General features: G+C 35.1%; 1 protein-coding gene across 4 annotated transcripts in view; it reads right to left on the minus strand.

The window, feature by feature from the left end:
• The window catches only part of SPOCK3 (sparc/osteonectin, cwcv and kazal-like domains proteoglycan (testican) 3), a 171,926-nt gene that overhangs the window by 91,867 nt on the left and 53,883 nt on the right, over positions 1-26,176 (minus strand). For 2 of the 4 annotated variants that reach the window (XM_017805988.1, XM_017805990.1), the window contains 3 exons: positions 17,589-17,597; positions 17,444-17,489; positions 1,677-1,791 (listed from right to left, as the gene is read on the minus strand). In XM_017805988.1, coding sequence (XP_017661477.1) covers positions 1,677-1,791; positions 17,444-17,489; positions 17,589-17,597 — 170 coding nt within the window. Of the gene's footprint in view, positions 1-1,676; positions 1,792-14,355; positions 14,537-17,443; positions 17,490-17,588; positions 17,598-26,176 lie in introns of those variants that run through there. The other 2 variants (XM_017805989.1, XM_017805992.1) reach the window with 2 other exon arrangements.

Genomic DNA, 26,176 nt, shown 5'->3' on the forward strand with positions numbered 1-26,176 from the left:
GCAAAGGAATAACATGTTGGGCTAAAGAAATTAATAGCGGTAAACAGACCCAGCAGACATGACTGCTTGTGTATATGCTATTCATACTCTTATCCCACCATATACAGTAAGGTCAGAGACTGCATGAAGAAAACATTTTTAGAAAGAAAGAACAAAAAAAATTATTTCTCCTTGTATGTGATAAACTGGAGGAACAGGAAGATCTAAGCTTGGGAAATCCCTCTCTTGGCTTCATCTAGCTTACAAGACTAGACTTACAGTGTTTTTTACAATCACCAAGTTGGTGCCATTCCAAAGTTTCACATTATCTACTGTATTATATTCAGACGAGTTTTACCTCTTAAAATACTACCTTTCTAAAAGAGTACCAAGAACTGTGGGAGGAATAATACAGGGATGAAGACTGATGTCAAAAAGTTTCTTAATGCAACCACAGTACATACCTTCATCTAAGCTAAAAAAGTTTTCAGTCCTCATCTATTGCATGTATACTTAACTTGGAGATGTCAGTTTTTTCCACTGTTTTCAATGACTCTTAGAAATTTCAAATTATTGTGTTTTCTTGGACAGTTAACACTGACATACTCCTGACACTTTGCGTGCAGTTGAAATTAGACTACCTAGCTTTGTCTGATAGTTCTTGCAACTTATATGGTATTTTATCAAACTAAAATGCCTAGTTCTACACTGAGATTGTTTAATATAAACAGTATAACTCTGCAAATACTGTCAAGTTTTTTGTTATTAACTTCAGCTGCAGATTAAGAACACTTTAAACTTTTCCTTTGATTATGTACTATCTTGCTTGTTTGAAAAGTTCCAGATGGATGTATTTAACATAACTAGACCCTCAGAACAACATTTCTTACATCATTGATGAAACTGTACTTGAAATAATCCTCTTCCAACAGACAAGGAAGTCTTTTATTTCCTTTACATCTTTTCAGCCCCTACTGAGCACTGTAGCAGACAGTTAAATCAAGTTATCGAAATTTAGCCATTCTCCTATGTCTCATTTGGCACAAGGAAGTGCAAAAAAACCTAATAATCTCAAGCCAAAGTGCAACTTGACTCCATCTTCTCAGCACACAAAAATCATGACACAACTAAATGTACGGTTCAGGCCCTACATATTTGTATTTCTGCCCCAGATAAAGCTCCAAAAGTATATTAATTTATCACGTATTTTCTCCTTATATTTAACCAGGCCAGTATGCAAATAAAATTGGAATGCACAGATGAAGAGAAAAAAGGGGGGAAAAAACCCCAGCCTCAAACAACTTGCACTGTATCAGGCTACTACCTAGACTTTAAGAGGCAGTTTTGAGTTCTCTAGCTTTGTATAAGAAGTGATGATGTCAAAGTAATGTACAGCAGCAGGACATTATCATAATCACTTTATTTTGCTACTGGCACAGTGGGTATTTCCCTAAATGTATTTGTACCAGACGCTTGCAATATTTAAATATGTACCCCTTCTAGTTTACCAGCCTATTGAAAAAATCAAATATTAAACATTATAAACAAACTATGCATAGATAATTACTCCTAAAATCCACCTCTACTCTTCTTATATGTGTTTAAGTAACTAAACTAATTATAATGGATTTATGGTTTAAAAGTCAGTCATGAACACTATAAAAAATGTCTACAGGATTAACTTTTGAAGTATTTACCTGTGCGTAAGCCTTCGGTGACTAATGCAAACAGCAGTTTGTTGATCCTGTGCAACACAGACTTTATGGCGACTACATTTCATCTTCAAACATGGATCTTTAGCCGGATCTAAAGCTAAAAATAGTTTTAGAAATTTGTTAACAATTATCTAGAAACATGCAATTTAAACAAGAAACACCGCACAAAAAACCTACCAAGGTTGTGGAGGGGGTTGGCCTGCTGCTTGTACAGCATGCTGCACTGCAAGCAGCTGACTGTCACCAGGAAAAAAATGCAGCTGTTGTATTGGTAAGAAACTACTCACTGCTATATTCTTTTAACAATTGCCACTCTCTGACAGTAATCCTCAAACACTGGTATTTCCAACTTCAAAGCATTTTCCCTTAACTGTTTACTAAGATACAACTGGGTTCTTCCTACTCAGCATTAAGTGGTGAACAGTGTCACTGAATTTACTGAGAAATTATTACTCAGATGAGATTTTAGTAAAAGTAAAATATGCAGGTAAGTGATTGGTATGACTGTGTCTTTATATATAAATTGTACTTGCTTCTAGGCCTCTATTTCTGCTTTGTGAGTTTTAGGGGGGTTCTTTTTGTAGCTGGTCCTTTAGTAATCCTCCACACTCATTTTTCAAGTACAATTCCAGCTAAAAAATAGTGATTTTTGGCTGTACTAAAAGAGTGTAATAATTTTGTTTGTTGCTTATTACTAAATTTGCATTCTTCTTGAGTAGCCATGCCTACATGACTGTAATATAGAAAAGCATCTGCCAATTTAAGCTCTCACTAGAAACGATCAACTTCTGCCTTCTCCCATCTCCACGGTGTCTTTCAGGTAGATCTATATATTCCAACACTATTTTTTTTATCCCTATCAGAATCCTTTTTTTATCAAGGAAGAAAGCTATAAACAATTAGAATTCTGTTTCCCTATGTTCTTCACTTTAGCATGTTACTGCCCAGTATTCAGTTATATTTCAGAAATTTCCCATTTTTTACATCTGCTTATAAAATATCACAGAATCACAGAACATTCTGAGTTGGAAGGGACCCACAAGGATCATTGACTTTTATCCCTGCACCCTAAGAATCACACCATGTGCCTGAGAGCATTTATTTGCATATACATTTTCTGAACAAAAATGTTGTTTCTTCTATTCTTCATTATCAAAAGTAAGCTTCTAATCACATCTTTATTTGACCTGCCAGAGGATACTAACATAAGACCGCTAACTGTGCAAGTACCCAGAAAACAAGAACCAAGTTGATCATTAGCTGCAGTTTTGATGCATGACGTTGCAGTGCTAAGTATGATTAAATATAGTCTGAGCAGTGACTATATTTAGTTTTATTTTCCTCTTAATAATATATTCAGCTGAGCAAAACAAATACACAAGATTATCAACAGAGCAGAAAAGTGATGGAATAATTAATACGGTAATAATTCAATGCAGACAGAAAAGTAGCATTTTGTTAATTACAGCATAAGACATATGAAAAGATGTATTCTTCCTTTTACTTCTACAGCAAGTCAGCCATAAAAACACAACAAGTAATCCAGAATAAATCCAATTACAACAACTCTATACAAATAGGAAGCAAGTACAGCAAAAAAAATTACTGAACTAGGATAACAGAGTTGGAGTCAAAATTAATGAGAGTATATTCAGTATCCTCCTCCAATTTACTTTAGATTCCACATCAAATACTTCCTCTGCTTAAAGTCAGGCAGAATGTAATGCCAGCCCTTAGTAAAACTGAAGAGATAATCACTTAAGTTACTTGTCCAAGTACCTCTTCCCCAAATGTTCCCTGGTTGGAGACACTAGGGTAGCAATACTGGAATATGGCCTATCTTCAGGTAACTGCTTTGCAAAAGTGAATAGGTCAATGAAATAAAAAAAACATAAGGAAGAGAAATCTGGAATCATATAAGGATGCTGAGTTCAATATCAAGCAGAAAACAGGTTTCAGGAAAAAGGGTGAATGGGGGAGATCATGAAACCATTCCCATTGAAAAGGTTATTTCTTTTCCCAAGTTCTTGGAACTCTGAAGGTGTGTTTTGACAATTACATCAAAATTTAGCAAGCCATAAAACATGGTTTTGGTAATATGTTACATTTTGGCAAAATGTTACAGCCAGAACCCACCTTTGCAAGTAAGCGATGGTACTTTCATACTTTGCCTTTAGGACAATATGAAGGTCAAATGGAAACCAGGACACACAATCAGTTCTTACAGAACCAATGTTATCTTTTAGTATTTGCTGCCTCAATGGTTATCATGTCCTGCATGTAACTTTTGATCACCTCAGGTGAGGTATATAATCATTACATAGCAAGAATGGCTATGGGACTGTGTCTGGGGCTACTATCTAAGAAGGGTGAGTAAGCCCCCAGAGCCACAGGTGCCCAAATCACAAGACCATCTTTATATTCAAAGGCATGCTCAACATTCATGGTCTTACCAATGACACTAACTCACATTATCACTCTCTGACCTGATGGACTTGTTCTCTCTCAGCCACAAACTCCCTACAGAAGTTCCTCATCTTATCTGTGTCACGTGGCCTCCCTTTTTCCAATATTTTTGTTGTGAAACCATCTTATAACAGCAAGGGAGAGACCAAATAAACCACTGATACAAAAATGCAGATTTTTGGAAGGCAAAAAAGTTAATTAACTGAAGGGTCAGTGGCTTCCTGGACTAACACTTAGCAACACAGAGGACAAAAACACAGAAAGAAATGTTGATAGAAGATGTAAAAAGCACTTCTTTCTCTTTTTTTTTTCTTTGAGTATCACATGCTGTAGTCAACCCCATGCTATAAAGTACATAGTATGTACATTTTACTAATCTACTTTGCATGATCTTCTGTTTTTATTTTTAACCTGTTTTTTAAAAATGGCAAACTTACGGATTGCATTAGCTATTTTCCCAGCTTTGAAAGGACTAAAATAATTAGATATTTATAAAAGCAGGGAAATTACTTGCCCTTTTTTTAAAGCCAGTTTTACTTGATACTTGGAACTGACCAATGGACAATTTTCACGGGAAATAAAGGCTAAACCACAAGAAAGACATTTTTCAAAACCATAGTCTGAAGTTCTTCATGCTGGGGAAGAACTGGACTCCCCTTACAGTGGAGGGACATGGCTGACTTAAACTATGGTCTGATCTTAAACTATGATGAAAATGAATAAATTTATTCCAGAAAAAGTACCATTGATTTCCTCTAAGCATGTAACTCAGTTATATCAGGAAATACATGGCATTAAGTCTTTACTTCTTTAATACATCTCCTAGCTATCCTTGACAAAATGTGGCTGCTTTATGTCAGCTCACTTATGGTACGTAGCCTTGCACTGATGACACCGCATATTTCTTTCCATTTCTGCTAAAATAAGCATCTTTGAAACAGTACAATTTTCACACCAAAAACATAACAAGTGACAAATCCCACTGTGGGATTGATGTATTTCCAGAGCTATTGTCTTAAGCACAAAATAGGCATCAATCTGATTTTTTATCGAATTCACATTTACTAAAATATTGTCATAATTATGAAAGTTAGGGCATTTTTTTCCCCATAATTTAAGTGAAAACATTGACTGTACAGCTCAATCACACTGCTATTGAAAATTGGTGAAGGCTTCTACTATGGTGAGGAGACTCTAGACATGAGCAATATAGTTATGTAAGGTTTGTCAGAAATCACGTCTTTATTAAGGCTTGCCAGAAATCATCTCTTTATTACTGTATCAGCTGAATTCCTAGAATGTCATACAAACAGCTTCTAAAGATGCAGGTCTGATCTTAGCTTTAACAACTTGATAATGTTCAGCTTTACATAGCTTTTAATATTCAGGACACTAAGCTTGCAATAGGTTATTTGCCTATATGCCATGTGTCCATATATCTGGCTACAATAATGTCATGTTAATTAAATTCCAACAAATAGAAAAATATCACTGTTACAAAATGCACTTCCAAAGTATATAATGCTTTTAAACATCTATTATTTCTCTAAGAACTTATACTGTAAATGACAAATAAGTTGCTCTGCTGAAAAATTACGGAATGTAATTAGGGACTTTTATAGATGAATATGGATTTGTTCTTCTCATATTCTAAGGAAGCAATTAATATCCAAAAAATTGATTCAATTATTACTAATAGATCTATTCATTTATAATTCAAATTTGGAAAAGCAATTAAGAAAAGCTTCTCATCATCTCTTCTGTAAGTTAATTTACAGCTAGCGCTCCCAAAAACAGACATTAGCCAGAACATAATTTTTATTGGGAATACAAAAGGAAATAAAGACTAGCAAGACATAACACAGGAATACTCTTAACAGGAGTTCTGTGGCAGAAACCACAGTAAATTATCATTATTCCACAATCTTCTAAGTGCACTCTGACATATTCCTAATTTTCCACTCCTAGTAAAATGAAAGGGAAAAAAAAGGTTAAGGACAAAGTTTTCAGACTTAAACTCTATTTCCTTCCTCCAGAGTTTTGATTCATTTCTGATGGGCAAAATAAGAACCAGCTAGATATTGTGTTTGCACTTACTGAAACTTCAGCTATGCTTTGTGTATCCCATGAGTAGTTTAGTTCCTGTAATTTAAAATGCAAGTCTGACTGACTCCTTTGTCTACAAAGTTTTCATTTTTTGACAATAGAGGGAGAAAAATATTTAAATTATCTGAAAGTTTTAACTAAAATATTAATAAATAGGTCAAATGCCTATGCTATAACCCTAGGCAGACCCCTTGGAGGGAATGACTCATATTTACCTGCTTTGGTAAGCCACACAATTCCTGAAGATACCTAAAGATCATCAATGTCTTTACTTCTCCATTTCGAAAGATGACGATTTCTCACCTCCTAAAGCAGGATTTCTCATTGAGAAGTGTGTTGGGTCTAAAGATATGAGCAGAATCCCAGCACCAAAATTTCTAGTAACAGTAGGGAGGACAACAAGGCTGAACACCTAAACACTCAGCTGATGTTGTCAGCTAGCATGGAATCCAGATAAATGTTTAATTACAATTAACAGTGATAATGGTTATTTTTTGACTAAATTGTAAAGTGATCAGCATTCAAAATTTGCATCTGTACATACAGACTATCCTCAGCCACAGATGGTTTGAATCCACACTGCTGTGGATATGTAACAAGACATCCCTATCTTATTATGTAACATACATACTAAGAATAAACACCTTTTAATTTCAACGAGAAAATGAATCATTGTGCAGCTAACAATCTGAAATTCATAAATAAAAATCAGAGCATTAACAAGAAAGAGCCTACCTCAGCAATCTAATGGGGATGTTCTGAAAAAGAAGAATCTCATATTTTTGTTTCTTTTCCCAGGGACTGTATCTGCCATTTAAGATTCACTACATAGCATAAAAAACAGAATGGATAGCTACAGTTGGATGTTCACAAAAGGAATCTTCCTGAATACTTGTTCCATGTGGCCACATGAATCTACAACTTCAGTAAGAAGGCTAGACAGTAGGTTTCTCGGTAGGTGGCCAAGGAAGTAATCAGAAGTTTAGATTCAAATCCCTGAACATCCTGGGAACCAGTCTGGTTTCTGACTGGTGAGCAAGTGCTGCAATAATTAAGGTGTCTGTATGTATGGAGCTTGCTTCTACCCAAGAAGCCTGCTCTCACGAGTGCTCAGAAATCTCCATACCGATGAATCAGGGACAATTGTGTAAAGTTTCTTATCAGGTTTCTGTTCAGATGCACCATTTTTCCTAGTGGTTTATATTACTAAGCTCTGGTACATCAGCACTGAGTGTCCAGTTGCCCTGCAATGGTTGCAGTTATGTGGACAAAAGTTCTGATAAGCCAAGAAACGTCTAACACCGACTTCTAACCACCTGACACATAAAATACTGTACTTTTGCTCACTGCTGCAATTAAGTTTTTTAAAAAAGGACATAAAAATGCATTTATACTGATTCATAACATGGTACCTCCTATTCTGGGTACTGATAATGTAAGTCACAATAAATGCTCAAAAAACAAAACTAAATCTGCTGGTCTTTATTCTTTCTCTGGAACAAACCCACTAAAGCAGTAAAGCTGATCTCTTTTTTTCACAGTTTCAAAGTACTTCACTCATTCTTTCTCCACTCCCTTTAAAACAATCATCTTCACTGAGCCACACTTTTTCTAGCCACTTGTGAAGTGACTAAATGATAAGAAATTCTCCCCCTCACAAATATCTGTGATCCCTGCTTCAAAAACATTCCCATTATTTTGTGTTTTCTCTTTTGGGTATTCCTTGAAAGTTTACAAGAACATAGGTTACCCATAGCTCAGAAAGAGATGTAAATGAGAAACTCCACATAGTCTATGTCAAATGCCCTCCTTATCTGTGAAAATTCAGAAAAGATCCTGTTCATTTAAATTGCCAAAGAACACAGTTATTTTGGGCTCAGATTGGTGAGTCCAAAGTAGTCTTAAGACTACTATAACATTCACAATAGTAATATATCACTAGCAAACAGTTAAGCATTATATTATCCTTTCCTAAATACACAAAATCATAATTTAGAGACATGCTGGCTGTGTCAGAACTGACTTCTGGATTCTCTAATTGGGCAACAAGGGGAAAGAAACATCTGCAGACCTGTAACAGCAGAAATGCATCTTCCTGAAAATTCTCTCACCTATTATCTCACACACCGAGATGATTATTCTTGCAAACAACATGCTATAGGGTACAGCACTGGTGACACTGCACCTTGAATATTGTGTTCAGTTGTGGACCCCATCACTATAGGAAGGACACTGAGGTGCTGGAGTGAGTCCATTGAATGGCAACGAAGTCGATGAGAGTCTTGAAGCACTTATGAGAAGCAGATGAGGGAGCTGGTGGTCTTTAGCATGGAGGAGGCTCAGAGGGGACTTTATGACTTCCTTCAACTACCTGAGAGGAGGTTGTAGCAGGGGAAGTGGTTGGTCTTTCCTCCCAGCTAAAAAGTGAGAGGACAAAAAGGAAATGGCCTCAAGTTCCATCAGGGAAGTTTTAGATTGGATATTAGGAAAAAATTCTTCCCTGAAAGGGTTGTCAACAACTGGAACAGGCTGCCCAGGGACGGGGTTGAGCCACCATCTCTGGAGGTATTTAAAAGATGTGTAAATGTGGCACTTAGGGACATGGTTTAGTGGTGGGCTTGGCAGTGCGCAGTTAATGGTTGTACTTGACAATTTTAGAAGACTTCACCAATCCTAATGATTGTATGATTCTATTTTTGTCTCTTGGAGAACTTTAATTTCAGTATTTCATTATGTATTTTTATGTTAAAAAGGGTATTTTAATCAGAATTTTATTTTACAGTAATCAACTTCAGCTTTTAAATTTTTTTAAGCAATTAAACCAGAATCCAGTAGACAATTCATGTAAGTATCTAACGAATCAGAAATATAAATATATCTGTATTTTGAAGAAGCCTAGAATAATGAAAATTATCAAGAAATGCACTTGTAATAAAATTGAATTATAAAATACATTTTGTAAAGAATACACGAAATTTGAAATCATATATTGCACACAATATATAGAGCACATTAATTTTTTAAGTCAGTTATCTATCTTGACTCAGAGAAACCATCTATGAATGCTTCTTTGAGCTTACTATACTGAAATTAAAGGCAAACCTCAAATGCTTCAGTTTTGAAGTATTTAAAGATATTTCACTGTTACAAGCTAACAACCACAAATATACCAAACCTGCAAAAGTTCCAAGCAGATTTAAGTAGCCACTAGGGAAAAAATAAAAGAAAAAGAAAACTCAAACCATAAGAATATCTTCTATAAAAATACAAATGTAAAGAATGTGAAGACCTACTCCATTAAGAATTGACTTTGTAATGTTTATTCCAGAGTTTCTCTTGGATCATTAGATTCATGTTTATGTGACACACTTCTGGTCTCCAGATGGAGAGAACGCATAGAGAACCCTGTAGTCTGGAAATACAGACGGGACTACAGGTGTTCTGCAGTCATTAGCTTGTAATAAATCTACAATTTCAGTCACTTCTGAGTATTCACCCGTGTCCCAACTCATAGCTACCAACATCTGTAACTGCAGAAAAGAAGTTGCATTAAAAAAAGTTGACATTACAAAGTAAATTTTAAATGGAGTAGGTCTTTACATTCTTTACATTTATAATTCTACAGAAGATAAACAGGTTTTTAAATATGAGCAATTTAAATAAAAATGGGTCAAAAAGCAACTTTCAACATTTAAAATATCATTCTTCTATTCAGGAAAAACTATGTATAGCCTTTTTTTTTTTCTTCTTTACAGTCTCTGTTGTTTGGGGTTTTTTTAAGGGATTTATTAAGCTATTTCGTTTTCCCTCACCACTAAACAGTAATATGTGATTTCAAATTTCATATTCTTAATAACTACCTCCATTAGATTTTTACAAGTCTTCTACTTAATCTCTGTGGTAAACTAGGAAACTTCATCAGGCAATAGCTCTGATGCTGTACCTCTAGCCAGTCACTGTCACCCGGTGCCATATTTCCACTTTTCTGACATAATTATTCGCGTGTCTGAATGGCTACCAGAATTCAGGACGTGGCCATGTTAAAAAAAAACCAAAAAACAACTTTTTACTTTAACTTATAACAATTCAAGATTTGGTGACTCTATAGATGTAACAGTAAGGCATAAAGCAAAGGTGTCAGGAGCAAGGGCTTAGACTGCTATTGAAGGCAAGCAAAATCTCGCATTATGCACTGGGTTTGGTCTCAATAAAAATCCTTTCTATAGCCTCTTTTGAAAATAGCTATACAATTTAGAATCCATTTGATGATTCTTTAGAAATAAATACTGAAACAATTTGAGAGCCCTAACTAGAGAAGCAGATGTGTACTACCCACTTAATCTGAGTTAGGAGCCAAGTCTGTGAATTGTACAGGACAAGGCTCTTTCATGGAAGGTGTTACCACAGTAGATAAATCTATAAAAGAGAAATAATAAAAGAATCACTGAAGCACAGCATCAGATAATTAACAAAAAGCACTATTAAAGGGTTCCTCAGACATCTAAAAAAATTCTTTTCAGGCAAGGGCTATCTGAAAGGATCATAAAGCAGTGGTAATCTGTTTAACACACGATTTAGCATATTTCATTAGTGAGCAGGATTCCTAAATACCTCAAACTGGAAACTAGATTATAGTTTATTCTTAATAGTAAATAAGCATGAAATATTTTTAACAGCTATTCAATTCTGTTCTTTCTAAAATTCATGGAGTCCTCCTACAAACACATTATTTCTTTATCTCAGCCAACATTTTAAAGTGCCTTGTGATACATACTAATTGCAAAGTACTGCAATTTATCTTGAAAGCAATGGATATATACTTCTAGTTTAAAAACATCAATAGTTCTGCTACATAAACTAGATCATGAGTGCACATATCAAATGCAGCAAAGTTAAATCTACACAACTGTTTTCACAGTCTTCAACTAATGGATCTTCATTAAACTCTCTTGTAACCTCCCAGGGCTTGGAAGTGAGTGAATCAAATTATTTTACTGAATATGACTCTAAATGGTTTCAGTTCACAGTACAGAAATGTATTCACAAATTACAGAGATGTGTTTGCATACATTTGAATATCCTTAGTTATCAAAATTATTACAGAACGAGGTAGATGAAACATACAGAGCTAAAAGGTAAAGATTGAAGTAATACAAGTGAAATTGCTTTAAAATCTATTTCTGTTGTACAATGGTATCTACAGTTTTTCTTCTGTAAACAGGCATCTAATATAACCTGATACTATGAAAGCCAAAAATAATTCTGTGGAATAGTCTATAAGAAATGCTATAAATACATCTACAAACCATTTATACCTTCAGGCTGTTCATCCTCCATGGAAATGTCATTTTGTATTTTTTCAATTACATGAATATACTCCACTGTTCCTCTACAGTATTGAGCAAAGGAAGACATCTCCTTCACTTTCAAAAATTACACTAGTGTCTTTGTGTATGTAATTCTATTCAATAGCTACACCATCCAAGCTCCACTACCATCTGTAGTCTAAAAATAAAATGTACCAGAAGCATCCCGTATATTTACATCTGATGTAGAAGTGGTATATGAAGAAAATGTGTTAGAAAACACTGTGTATATAGGGGGGTTAATTTGAGTAAGTACTGATAAAACATAAATTAAAGCTACTAGAATAGTCAGCTTGGAATAGTCTAAAACAAAAAACATCCTACTTGCTTATTTCTAAAACCACTGAAAGAGCAAAACCCTCCTTTCAGCAGTAACTATAATAGAGCATTCAGATTTATTCCAACAATAATACCCGCTCCACGTAATTATTTATTAAGAAGTTACCTTGGGATATTTATAGAAATATATAAACATTTAAGGGTGTATATACATATATATATGTATATATATAGTCAAAACATTTATTTAAATATGTTTTTCTATCATATGGATATAAACAGACAAGAGTTCAATGAGAATAAGTATACCTTGGACAAATGTCAAATGTTGCTTTAAGGAATGGTGTTGGTAGATGGCAATGCAAATCATAGTATTTTTCCATCTTTTAAAATAGATTTTGCATACCAGGAGTAAATAACATTATACATTTTCATGGTAAGGGCTAACCTCCTAAAATGCTTGGACTTATATTTCCATATAGCCACTCTTATTAATACAAATGGAACTATACACATCTGTCTACGTAAGCAATTCTGACACACTTCCTCATATTAACATAACGCCTTTAAAAATACACTGAAGTATAGAAGAGTGAATTGAAACACTGTTCATAGAATCATACAATGGTTTCGGTTGCAAGGCACCTTAAATACCATTTAGTTCCAATTCCCTTGCCATGGGCAGGGAACCCTCCACTAGACCACGTTACTCAGAGCCCCACCCAGCCTACTCTTGAATACTTCTGGGGATGGAGAGTTTATAATCTCCCTGGGTAACCTCTTCCAGTGCCTCACACTCCTTACAGTAAAGATTTCTTCCTAATACCTAATATAAATACCCACCCTCCTGCTTAAGGTCATTCTCCCTTGTCCTATCACCACATGTCCTTGTAAAAAGTCACTCCTCTCCAGCTTTCTTGTAGGTCCCTTTAGGCACTGGAAGGCTTAAAACTAAGTCGCTACATTTTAATATTATATGCACACCTACCAGTTCCTGGAACCACAGTCTTTTCAAATATTACAACAAAATATTAGCATAATGTTTGGGTTCTGATTAAGGATTAAAAAAATATATAAAAATACATTATCCATTATAGTAAATCTGTGCAAAATCTTAGAAAAAGCTTTAAGAGACAAAGAAATCTTAGAAAAATAATAACTACGTGTAGACCTCAAAGATACACCTATGTGGCATGCAATGGTTCTTCAAAAATACTACCTGCAAATTCTTATGAGCGTTGACTAAAAATTATTTGAAAAAGGTTCCCATTTCAAGCAGGATACGGATAAACAAAGTAATAAACATAAATAATGAGAACCCATTTGTCTGACTACTAGTGATATCAATAAGGAGTTATATGTGTACTAGGTACTTACACTACAGCCTAAACCACAAGATTGAGTATTTTCTTAATTACAACTAAAAATTTGAAAATACACATAAGACACCTCTAATACAAGCAGTCAGTTGGAGTTTGAAGACTTCATATGTTGTTCATATACTGATTTTAAAACTTTCAGATATATATTTGTCATTTCATTACGTAATGTTGCTATAGTTCAAATTAACAAAGGAAAAAAAGTGTTTCTGTAAAGCACTAGTAATTCCTTTAATCCACTGCTTTCATAGTTAACAGAAAAAAACATCCTGTCTAGTAGAACTGGAGCTTAGATCTTTTCATGGCAAAAAGATTCCTTACTTATCCCACACTTTTTCAGCTTTATAGGTAGGTTTCTGAAAAGCCAAATATCGACAAAAAACCAGAAAGAAATAAAACTGATAAATTAGGGATATTTTTTATTTCTGTCCTCAAATAACATACCTGCTTGTATCTTCAGCAGTATTATTACAAACTTGAACAAAACAGACATGGGACAATTTCAGTCTCTTACTGTAACCTTATCTCTACATTTTAAAAGTTTATCTTTCACTTATGAGTTTCATGTTTTAATTTGGGAGAATGTTTTTTATGGAACGCTCTCACTTGAGAGAGTGGCTGCTGCACTAACCAGAATGGCAGTAACAAAAGACTGAAAGGTAAACCTTCATAAAGATTCTCTAACACAGACTGCTTGGCTTGCAATGAGCCCCAACAGATCACAGGACTCCACATTCAGTCATTTGTGACGTCCTTATTTATTCTTTTGAACAGTTCACTTTGGTAAAAGAAAAAAATCCATATCAAAAACCTGTACGTCTATGTGTATGGTTACTGTATCGGGGAGGGGTTACTTTATGGGGGAAAAAGGTTCGAGAGATACTGGAACCTGGAAAACTAGACACTGTTGCTAGTTAACAAAGTAACTATTTATTATGAAGGGTGGCTAACAGTAAAAACAGGCACTCAAGTGAAAGGATTAGGAAGGAGAAAAGTGAACAAAAAACCCTAAAAGGAAGGTTCGACACCCTACTCACCCAGGTGTCACCTATAAGAGAGTCTTACCCACTCTAACCAGTAATAAAACCTCTCTGCAGCAGCTGCGTGTTCCGAAGGGCTGGCAGGCTCCCACTTCAGCAGGCGTCCCCGCTAAAAGCAACTTGGTCCTTTGTGAAGAGCCGGCACCCCAACACGGAAAGCGTGTCTGCTTTTATACAGTTCATTGAGAACACCTGCCTGGGGAGGTGTGGCCAGTACAGCCCCGTCAGGGGTGCTCAATCCCACTCCCTTGGTTATGTAAGTGCACCCCTCCTGCGCATGCGTGAGAACTTTGGAAATCCCCTCACGCATGCGCAGTGAGTCCTGGGGGTCTTTCCCAATTGAGGCTGGGGGAGAGCCTTCCTCATTTCATTGTCACTTTCTCCTCCAAATGCCCTTGACGAGCCATTGACCAGTCACAAGAGACCAATTAAAACAGTTTATACAGAAGTTCTCCCTCCAAGGCCAAATTCACTGTTTTATCAGTGAACTTGGCAGGGAGAACTATAAACTTCTGCAGGTGGCTAAGGCCAAACACAGACCAAAAATATCATCCCAACTTCGTCCCAATACAGTTACTGAGGTGAAAAGGCTAGTTAACAGTTAAACACTATTTGCTTCAAACTTAGTAGTGAAGTAATACACAACTGGAGTGGAATGGTGCTGCAGCAGTGCTTATGGCACAGCTTTGGATCAACATTTACAGGCACTATCAAAATGTACATCTACAACTCAGTTTGTATAGTCGACCAACTCTCACTTTCTCTTATCTCATTAATTATATGAGGAAAAAAATGTGTCGAGATTGTCACTGCTGTATGTCTTTTACAGAGAGAACCATAGAAGACTTGATTTCTTCAGTAAATCATGAACATTACATTCACTGCTACGGAAGGAACTGACATTTGCAAGGCGGACATGTTTTAAAGTATGAATGGGTCTTCCCACAAAATGTTACACTTGATCAATTTTTCCCATTGGATGAGAGCGACCTGAATATCTGAACAAGTACACGGTACTTCCATAGTTAGTTATATTTTATTCTCATGAATATTTTCTGTTTCAAAAAAAAAAAATGTATTTCCTCTTATACCCAAAAGTAAGAGGAAGACAACTCTGCCAACATGGAAAACAAGATAATGACTAGGAAACCCTCTTTTATCTTTTAGGATTTCTTCCAGATCTAGTCAGTAATGTTATTTACAGAGTTTCAAATAAATAACAACTGAATGCAAACCTATGACTGAAAAAGAATATCTAATGACAATCAGAGCCTAGAAAATATGAAATTCTCAAGAAAATTCTCAAGTAAATTTTTTGACATACACTACAATTCTATATCACTGCTAAATTCAATACAAAGATTGTAGTAGTTCTTGCAGGAAAAATGAAAACCAGTGCACTGGCAGGTAAAAAAACCCTAATAGTCTTTAAATGACAGACTGACAAATTAAGGTATTGGGAACATTTTTGATAATAAAACCTCTGTATACTTTTTATTATTAAAAACTGTTACAAACTAGTATTATTTGGTTTTCAGTTACAAAATTGCACAGTAAATTGTAGATAAAACTACTCAGCAAATGCATTTCACTCTTCAATGTAAATTTTCATTTAACAAGGAAATAAAAACAGAAAGTTGAACTCTGTAGATGTGATTTTAAAATATTCGCTGTCCAATACACAATGCATTTTGCAAACTAGGTAGAAGAACTTTAAAATGGTTTTTTTGTTAGATTGTTTGTAAATTCAGAAAAGTACTCAACAAACATTAGTATTAGGATGCCCAAAAAACTCAGAGTAATAGAACACACCAGTGTGTGTAAAAGTGCAAATCTGGAGGAAAAGGCATTTCAGTATAACTTCTGAAAAACTCACAGCCAATTGAAACAAAAAACAACAAAGCAAAAAACTAACCAAAAAAAACCCCAAACAAACAAAAAACCCACAACAACAAAAAAACCCCACTCAAAAAACACCAAAATCAAAAGACCCCAAAAACATATCAAGAAAAAAAAAGCATGAGCAAAACTTCAAAACTCACGCAATATTCAATTCAATGCTTTCAGATGAAAAATTTTGTCACTTATAAGTTCTCATACTAAAAACATACTTGCAGACAATGCCCCTCTATCAAAAACCGGAGAATAAAGGGAAAAGACAAAAGGTACTTTGTTTTAAAGTAACGAAGTCATAGAACTTGGTAGAAACCTCTAAGAAATATGGTTGTAATAAAATAAAATTCATTGTAAATCTCCCTTATAAGTCAGTATCCATTTTGGTAAGTTCTTTAAACTGAATAAATACCATTTTTGCAAAATATTTTTATCTCAGTGTCTTGTTTACAAGTCCCTATGCTATTTCTTCATTGCATTTGTGCCACTGGTACTATCAAAAAAGACCAAGTCCCTGAAACATTTCTTTCAGCAATTAAAAAGCATCAAGATTCTCAGTTGTTTCAAAATGGCAGCCCTACACTTTGAAACAAAATACATGAAGTGGATTATATTGACAGTAATCATTAAGTTCCAATGCCTAGGGAGGGAATGTGTAATGGGAAAATTTACTGCATTTACTCAAATTATTTTTAGACTAAAACTGTTGTACTATAGCATTCTCAAAGCTCCAGCTACATTTTGCCCCAAGACAGATCACTCGAACATGACAGATTCCCAAAACTAGTTTTCTAGATCTTCTTTTATGTGCCACATATCAAGAGACTTTCAAAATCCTAGTGATTTTTTTTTAACTGCAAAAGACAACTATCAGATTGCATGCCTGTTTCTTTTCAGATGTCCTAATGAAAAGCATCAGTTCTTTACTTAAATATATAAATAAAACAAAACTTCACAAACCTCACGTTTATGTTAGGGAACTTTAAGCTACTTTAGAGGTTTCTAATGCTCCCGTCTCTTTCTCTGTATCAAAAAAGGTTTGAAAAAATCACAGATATAAAATGATGATTAAGCTGAATTTCTGGTCCTCTTTAAATAAATCACTTTAAGACAGAGGAAATTATACAAATTGATAAAATTCTGTAGGCATTCTAGAACAGGAGCACAATTACTAATACTTGAATAGGATAAAATTTAAGTAACTAGTAGCAGAGTCTTACCTTGATCAAATGGTTTACCCGGACTCCATGTACGAAAATAATCATCCTGGAGAGGGAGAAACAACTCAAATTTAGTAAAACATAAGGAATCAATGTATACACAAAAAACTCATAGTATCATGAAAGACAGAAGATGTATACCAACCTCTACTTCCTAGAAAAGGCAAGCAGGAAAATAAAATAAAAAAAAAAAAGGAGAGAAAAAGATTACAATTATCATAATGGGACAAATTACACAGAATAAAACAGTATAATTCAGAGGCCATTTCCACTCATAAAATAAAAATGCCATTCAAAAATGTTACTCCTTAGCATTTAAAATAGAAAATGTATTTCTCATAGTACCTGTATAGGTAATGTTTCTAACACCGCTTTTAAAATGTTACAGTAGTTTTCCTGTACTTTAACTTCTAAAATACTGAAAAACTTAATTACATTTTCACTGATTGAGTTTTCAAAAGTAAAGCTTCAAAGCTGCCATCAATAAATTCAGCTATCTTAAAGAATGATACATGAATTTTTGAAAAATACATATTTTGTTATATAGCTTTCAATTGCATCAGTGAGACCTTTCATTAGGTAAGTCTAATTAGCTGTATCATCTTAAAAACATAAAATATCTTCCTAATTATGTCATCAGCTATATTAGGCTCCAATTTCAAGAAAGAAAACCTTGAATTAAATAAATTGCAGAAATAAATTACAAATCCATAGCCAAAACAATAAATTGATCTGCATATCTCAGGTAATACGTGGCACAGGAAAATGACTGGAATTGTTTATTATTATGTGGTAATCTAACTCCCTATTCTGTAGAACAAAATATTTAAAAGACTACACCAAACATTTTAAGACTGCCTAAATTAAGCTTCACAAACTGAAGTGGGTATACTGTCAAATGCAGCAGTTCCATCTACCTTGCTAAAAGACCACTGTAAAGAAATCTCAATTTAAATTTAACTACTGGGAAAATGTGAGTCTCATGCAGTTGTCAAAGCCACAATCATAACTTAAAAACGATCAAGCATCAAACACATCTTTGCAGGTACAAAACACTTGCTGGGTTTTAATAGTTAAAGATTTTTACCTCAAATGAAAAGAAAAAAAACCAACCAAATAAACGAACAAACAAAAAACCCCCAAAGAACCCAAACAAACAGTGCTTGCAGCCTAAACCATATTTCACTGATGAGGTTTTATCTAGTGAAAATGTTGTTATGGAAATGTGTGCTTTGAAAGAGAAAGAAAGAAATGAGCAGAATCTGGAAGTGCAAAATTAACCATATTTCTGTACCGATACTTACATATTCCTACACTCTGATGCCGCACAGATTAACAATCTATGAATCAATGTATGTTATTTGCCTTTTTTATTATTTTTTAAGTAATAAAAAAATTTTTTTAAAGTAATAAAAAATTTCACAGACCTATTGGTTTTTGTTAATCACCCAAGAAATAAGCAGAAATTATGATTATGATAGCATTTTCCCATTATTCCTCCTAATACTAACTATGGAGATGTTATTCCTGCAGTGGTGTTTGTGAACACGCTTGAACGAGCTGTAACGCGATGCTGTTCCATGAACACCACCATAGTGGCAAAACTTACAATTCTTGAAAACACATCAAAGTGGTAGATTCTCTTTCCATTTCTACTAAATCAACAATGTTCACTCACAACAAGCCCATGCAGAAAATAGTGAAATATCAGAATAACTAGGACATAAAGCTATCAGAACAAAAGAGGAGTCATTCTGAGTGAGACAAAAATCCCTTCTAAGGAAAAGCAGCCTGCATTTTGCTTAAGGAAGAATGTACAAGTGTGGGTTGTATAAATTACATGTTCTCAAGTTGGCCTCAAACCAACCAGAAGATAAATCAATTCTTGTTCATTTCTATCCTGCAGACAACTCCACAGATCTCAAATATAATATCCCTCAGGCATTTCTAGAAGTCTTGCTGACTTACTTCTGTCTACAAAGCAACTTCACACCTTTCTCATTACCATTCTCTGACTCTCTTCCAAGTCTGTTTTCTTGATAACTAGAATTGTGCAGAGCATTCAAGATGAAGCAGCATTATGAATCTCTCCACAACACAACACTACTTTGCTCTCTATTCTTCTCCCCATTATGTCTACCTCTCTGCTGTCTTTGTAGGCTGAGTGGGAGGAGTGTTTTTGTTCTTTTTAATTGCACTATAGTTTCAATGGGTTATGGTTTGCATGGAATTTTCTATCTTAAATACAAAACATATATACCCACGTACCATATATACCTATACTGATTGTTCTAAAGAATTAATTTTTCAAATCATCTGTGACTTAAATAAAATCCATTATTGAATATGTTAAACAAAATTTCTACGTCCCTCTACAAACAGAACTGTTTAGAATTGATTGTCAGATTAAGTAAGGGTTGTTTAGAATTGATTTTCAGAATAAATAAGGAAATTGCTTCAATAAATCGTAGTTCCACAATTTTACAAATATTCCTAAAGCTGTTTATCCTATCACATGGCTTCCTGTTACATTCAAACCTTTCCTAATCTTCAGTCAGTAAGTTGGATTATAATAATGTTCAATATCCTCTGCAGAATGTAATCGAGATCATAATATAATTTACAAAGCCTCATTTTCATAATTTTAATATAAAACCCAGAATGAACAAATACATGGTTCTACCTCAGTGAAGGCTGAGTAGCATCACAGCATCTCTAGGTAAAGTATCCTGTAACAATCTATAAATTGAAAAAGCAATGTCTCAGGATCTCAGGAGAGAGTCTGTCTTCTGAACTTTTTCAGGAGCGGTTCCTTGCCTTTGTCCCAAACATGTTAAAGGGCAAGTTACAAAAGTATACAGAATAAAGTCACAAATTTGTAACAGTAACCATACCATTTATCCAACACTTTCTAGCTAAAGATATTCATACATTTTAAATAGAAAATTCATTCTTACTGCTCTACTTGAAACTGTGTGAAATGTCACTATTTCTTTCAAGTGTGTCTCTGTCTGAAAGACGCAAAGCACTTCTAACAGCCATGGATGATGGATTTCAATGAGTTTAATATCCATGCCTTAAAATTATGCACGTTTAAGCATTACGCTCATTCAGGGTCATAGTGATTAAGTGTTTTTTAAGAACTTGAGTTCGTGCTACAATTACTTACGTACTTTGAGACTAATATGTTTTTTTCTTTTTCCTGAAAAGGTCTTACTGTAAAAAAAAAAATCATCTATGTCATCTGAAAATCTGACAACTCTATAAAAAGAACAAAAAAAGTAGCTACATGACCAAAAAAAGCAGTTTAATCAGAAAAGATGGGGGGGGGAGGAAAAAAGGTATTTTGTCTTAAAAATTTACTGCTTCTTTTTGGACTTTAATATTCTTCTATATGAATTCTCACATTCTTAAATGTGTTACTACGTAAGTTATATGAGTTAAGTATGAGTTACTACATAAGTTTTATAAAATACACAGTCAAGTATGGTAAAACAGAAAAAAGCTCACTTAAAAATAATTTGTTATGCAGTAGTTTCTATCTTTTAATAGAGATAGAAAAATACGACCCTATCACTTTTCTTTCTTCTATAAAGGCTTTGTTACATCATTTCACTGATCTCTCCTCTGCAACATTTTCTGTAGATGCTGCCATATAATGCTTGAATTATTATCCAAGAGATATCTATATTCTAATGAACATAATGATACATGGTAGATATGATGACTGACTCAGAGAACAGCAGGTGTCCAAGAGCAAGGAGGGCAGCTTCCTCACAAATGTTTTCAGACCAAGGTTGACCTGAAAAGCTGAATACAGAAAACTCACCCCTTGTTTTGTATTCAGCATTTTAGCTCTAGTATGGTCTATACATTAAAAGCTTATATCTTAAAATCAAAGCTGATTTATAAGAGAGAATCCACTAAAATTGAAGCAGCTTTCTGATTTTGTAATTATATTCCAGCCAAGTACAGTTTCACTGCGACAGCACAGGGATATTGTTAACCATATGACTTACAAACTAACAATTTTAGAAAAAGTCTAATAAGCAACTGTTCAATATCAGGTACTGCTTCAAGAAACAGTATTTCTAACAGTTACCAAAGCAGAGACAAGATTTTCAGAACTTTATTCAACACCAAACTTAAGTCTGCCCATACAAAATTCCACTCAGATTTTATACAACTTACATAATGCAAAAAAAACCATTTTACTGCTGGCCTCCCTATTCCTACATAGGGGTTTGGGTTGTTTTTAACAAAGAAGACCGACACACTCCATTTTGTAGAAGGACGTGAAATCACATCTGACAATTTCAAAAGCAAAAATCTGTCAGGCTGCACATGCTCCCTAGCAAAACTTAAAACCTACAGTTCACATTTAGATTTTTTTTTCCTCTCTGCCATTAGCTATGAGACTATTTTGCTCTTTTTAATTTCAAGGAGTTTTTAATGGGCTTTCTATTCCAATTCTTATATCTGCATGTCAAGTACACACATCTGCTTCTCATCTGATGTGAAAACTCTTTACCTCTTTTAGGCTAGGTCTTTGCTATTTCATAGATACGCTATTTTCAGACTCCACTTCAACAAGCCAACTGAATAGGCTAACTATCCCACACTGTAGCTGCTTGCCTCAAGCTCACTTCTGCACCAAACTTGAGCTCACCAACTATCTCCCCTTCATGTCTTTGCACCTGTACAATAGTAAGGGTTTGACTCATCTTCTCCAAACCTTCCCAGTGACTCTAACATATTTCTGTATCCTAAGTCTCACTGAAAGAGCTGTGGTAGGGTTGTCATCCAATACCTCTGTCTCAACCTCTTCCACTGCTGGAAAAAGAAAGCACCAGAAGTGTGCAGAAATTTTTTTTCAGTTATGTTTTACTCCAGGACCTTCAGTGTAATGTCAGCAACACTGTCATTACCCTACAAAGCTTTAAATTGCTGGTCACATGGAGAACTGTTACAGCAATAAAAGGATCAGACACCAAAAAAGCTGATATCATATGGGAAATCTACCACTCCTAAACACTGCAGTTTCCTCAAATAAAATGAGGGCCACAGACAGAATACACAGAATAACTAAGATACTACAACCACATCTAATGAGATTACTACCCCAAAGCATAAACTGTAACTGAGGAAGTGTAAGTTGCACCAGGAAAATACGTAATGCTGATGTAGTGGGAAATTCTTCACCCTGAAATCTGAGCCAGTCTGGAATCTGCATCCAAGATGCAGATGTTATTCAGCAGCATGTGGATACCTACTTGCTTATCAGATGCCTTTTTCATCTCTGATGACCTGCATAGACATCTGATCTATCATAAGCCATATGAGCACTCTGCTGTATAAATGTAGAGTGTTGGTTTAGTCAGTTAACTGCAGGATAGTGCCCATATGACAACAAGGGAGATACCACACTCCCCAGCACCACCATGCTCCTTAGCACATCTTTTACTTATTGCCCCAGATTCATTCAACAGGTGGCTTGATCTGCTGGACGATATGTACATACCTTATGTGATGACACATAGCTACAGATCTGCAGTAGAAATAGGATCAGAACTAGTTCCAGGAAGGCAGGGACTGTTTGTCTGGCAAATTTTTTGGCTCAATACTTTCTTCTGAACAGGATGTCCCTCTTCTCACCAGCTGAAATACCTCTTATGCTCCCCATGAAGCCACCTTTGAGAACTGCACAGAGCAGGAACCCTTCTTTAGTGAATCAAGGTTTCAAGAAAACACAATCACATTTATTACACAGACTTAGGAAATTAGAAGAAAAAAAGTCCAGAAGATATTTACAGGCTAGCAAAAAGGTGACTCCTGCCAGATTTGCCTCCATATCCCCAGATTAAGTCTACCATTAGAAATATAATTAGTTTAGTCAAAACTAATTATATAGTTTTTACATTATATTATGTAACTCAAAAGGAGTTCACAAAGCACCTCAGATACAGATAAAGGCAGTGGCCCTTCACATCAGTACTCCTGGGAATCAAGAATTCAAGATTGCTGACTACCATCTTAACAATCAGTTTGGTAACTCAAAGAACCAATATGAGAAAAACTCCAAAATAACAAGCCACCACAGAGGTAATATCAGCATTGCTCCTCTGGCAGAGAAAGACCCAAACACCTGCAGGCAAGACTGAGCCTTGCAGCAAAACTCTTTTCCTACTTGTTTGGCACCCAGCCTCCATGACTGGGGTGCTGGAGTGACATGTGAAAGGACATTAGTTTGTTGTTGAGTGCCAGCCTCTGGGGAGGCTGATGTCAGCTTCCTCCGCTGCTCCAGCCCCTGGGCTGTGCCACCCCCGAGGCCTGTATTCTTGGGGCCAGCAAAGCACAATTAGAATCAATAGCTGCTTCCAGTGACTCTGGCACCAAGCTCCACACATTTAATGTTTATTCCACTCCCTTTCTTTGCCTCACATTTCTAGTACCATTGATGAGGCTGGGCTAGGAGCCACCACTTGTCAGCCTTCTCTCTCCGTTGCATAGATCTCATTCAGTAAGATTTCTGCAGATGCTGTCTATTTGGTACTAGCAGTGTTGCTAACAGTACATTCGAATAGCTCAGTACTGAAATCACTCGCCAAGAAATACCAAATGCTCACTAAAGCGTATATTCAGAAATACCGAGAAAATACTGAAAACATAAGAATTAATATCAAAGTATGAACACTATAAGCTTCTAAATCCCAGTAAAATTTAAAACATTGTTTCTTTAAGAGTTCATCTCTTACTTCTCATTATGAATTAAAGAAATAATGAACCATCTTTTCACTACAAACAGAAATGAAAAGTTTTGGTCATGCTCCTCCTATTATGATGCCAAGATTCAGTTTCTGAGGAGGGCCTTACAGTAGGTTTGTTAGACTATAGGGGCTGTAGACTAACACAGTTTGAGAAAAAAAATGAAAATAGATGACACATGTGAGGTAAAAGGCTATCCATGGGACTTTCACAACCCTCTTCAGAAAGGTTGCTGTTCCATTTCCTCAGGTGTGCCTTCAATAATGCACAAGCCTTAGGGAACAAGAGCAAAAATTAACCCACGACCTCTGCATATAATGGCACAGTGCAAACAAGAGTGGCAAAACAGCAACAGGCTATACAGAGAGAGAAGATCACAACATGGGGCTGGAGGGAATTGACCTAGGTGTGTTGAAAGAGACTGACAATATGATTGTGAGGCTATGGTTTGTATCTACAAAAAAACCAGTGAACTGTATAAGGGCATCTCTGGGAACTGGTATAAACAGTTAACATCTTAAAAAATAAAAGGTAAGAAATAGTCTGCGCACATCCATCAAGAATTTGCACATACTCAGTGCTTGACCAGCCAGACTGACCAGAGCTCATATAACTTGTCTTTTTTTTCCTCCTCTCCCTTCCACCTTTCTTTGTATAATGCAGATATAAATAATATAATGCAGCTAATAAAAATTGTTGCATCGTGTTCAAGACAGCAGTCCTGAAAGATGTGAAGTACACACAGAGGGTCCAAATAGAGTAACAGTTTAGGTTTTAAGGGTCTACTAAGTGTCTAAGAAAGGTACCTGCAAAGGCTTTGGCCCTTCCGTAGTTTTTGGACAACATTTCATACCTGTATCTGACAACAGCAAGAGGGGAAAAAAAGTGTTACTCATCATCTTTCATTCAAGAAGGTGAAAATTTTTGTCTTTTTAGCATCTCAAGGATAAAAAACTGGAATCAGTTACAAAACACATACCATACTTCTGTTGACTTTTTTGTTTGTTTGTTTTTCAGTCTGGAGAAAATTCATTAAAAAGATAATTATGAGATTTGCCATATCATGGCACTCACACAGATAGAATTTTAGTATGTTTCTCCAAGCAGAAGAAAAAAAAAGTCTCTTATGCCAAGGCTCAGAACAATGTTCTAGGCTACTTCTCATTGCCATGGAGACAGAGAACACCCTAGTGTGAAAACAGTCCAAAATGTAAGAAATTAAGGAATACAAAATATTATGAGAGAGGAATTACAGCACAATTATCATTACAAAGCAAATAAGAACAGATGTGGCAACAGAAAATGGGCTGGAAGGAAAACCACGGGTTTAAAAAATGTTTGCAACTTAATAGAAGGAAGCAGTTAAAATTATTGGTCTCAGCTTAGGAATGCTGCACAGATTTTAAGAAAATAATTAGTAGCTATTTTTATATGACCTGTACAACTTTTTTCTGAGAAAAATATTCCTTTTAAGCAAGCTCAGGACTTCTAAAAAATCAATACCTGAACTTAGAATTTGTGAAGACATAAACTGCACTTCAGAATCTGTAATTAAACCAGTGATAAAGATGTTAATTCAATGTTCTTAGTGAATGCTAATGCTGGATGATTACTTTAATGTATTTTTATTATAGTCAAGTCTATGTAGCTTGTATCAGATGGGGAAAAATACTGTAAATTGGGTAGATTCAGAGAGAGTAAAGACAGTAAAAACAGAAAAATACATATTGCTAAAATAATATGAAAGAAATTTTTACACTTATATATCAATTTCAGAAATTCGTATCACTTCAGAAATACGAATCATTATAAAAATACACCCTGGTAAGGTGTTATTTTTGTTAAACCTGCTCATAATGTAAACAAATTGCTCTTTGATTCAAGACAGGATTCAAGATTTCTCAACAGTTATGTCCTAATCTATCAATAAAAAGCATCAAGGTCAATGCATTTTTATGCCCTCTTGCT

Source organism: Lepidothrix coronata, unplaced genomic scaffold, assembly GCF_001604755.1.
Source record: "Lepidothrix coronata isolate B3197 unplaced genomic scaffold, Lepidothrix_coronata-1.0 Scaffold13, whole genome shotgun sequence".
Taxonomy (NCBI): domain Eukaryota; kingdom Metazoa; phylum Chordata; class Aves; order Passeriformes; family Pipridae; genus Lepidothrix; species Lepidothrix coronata.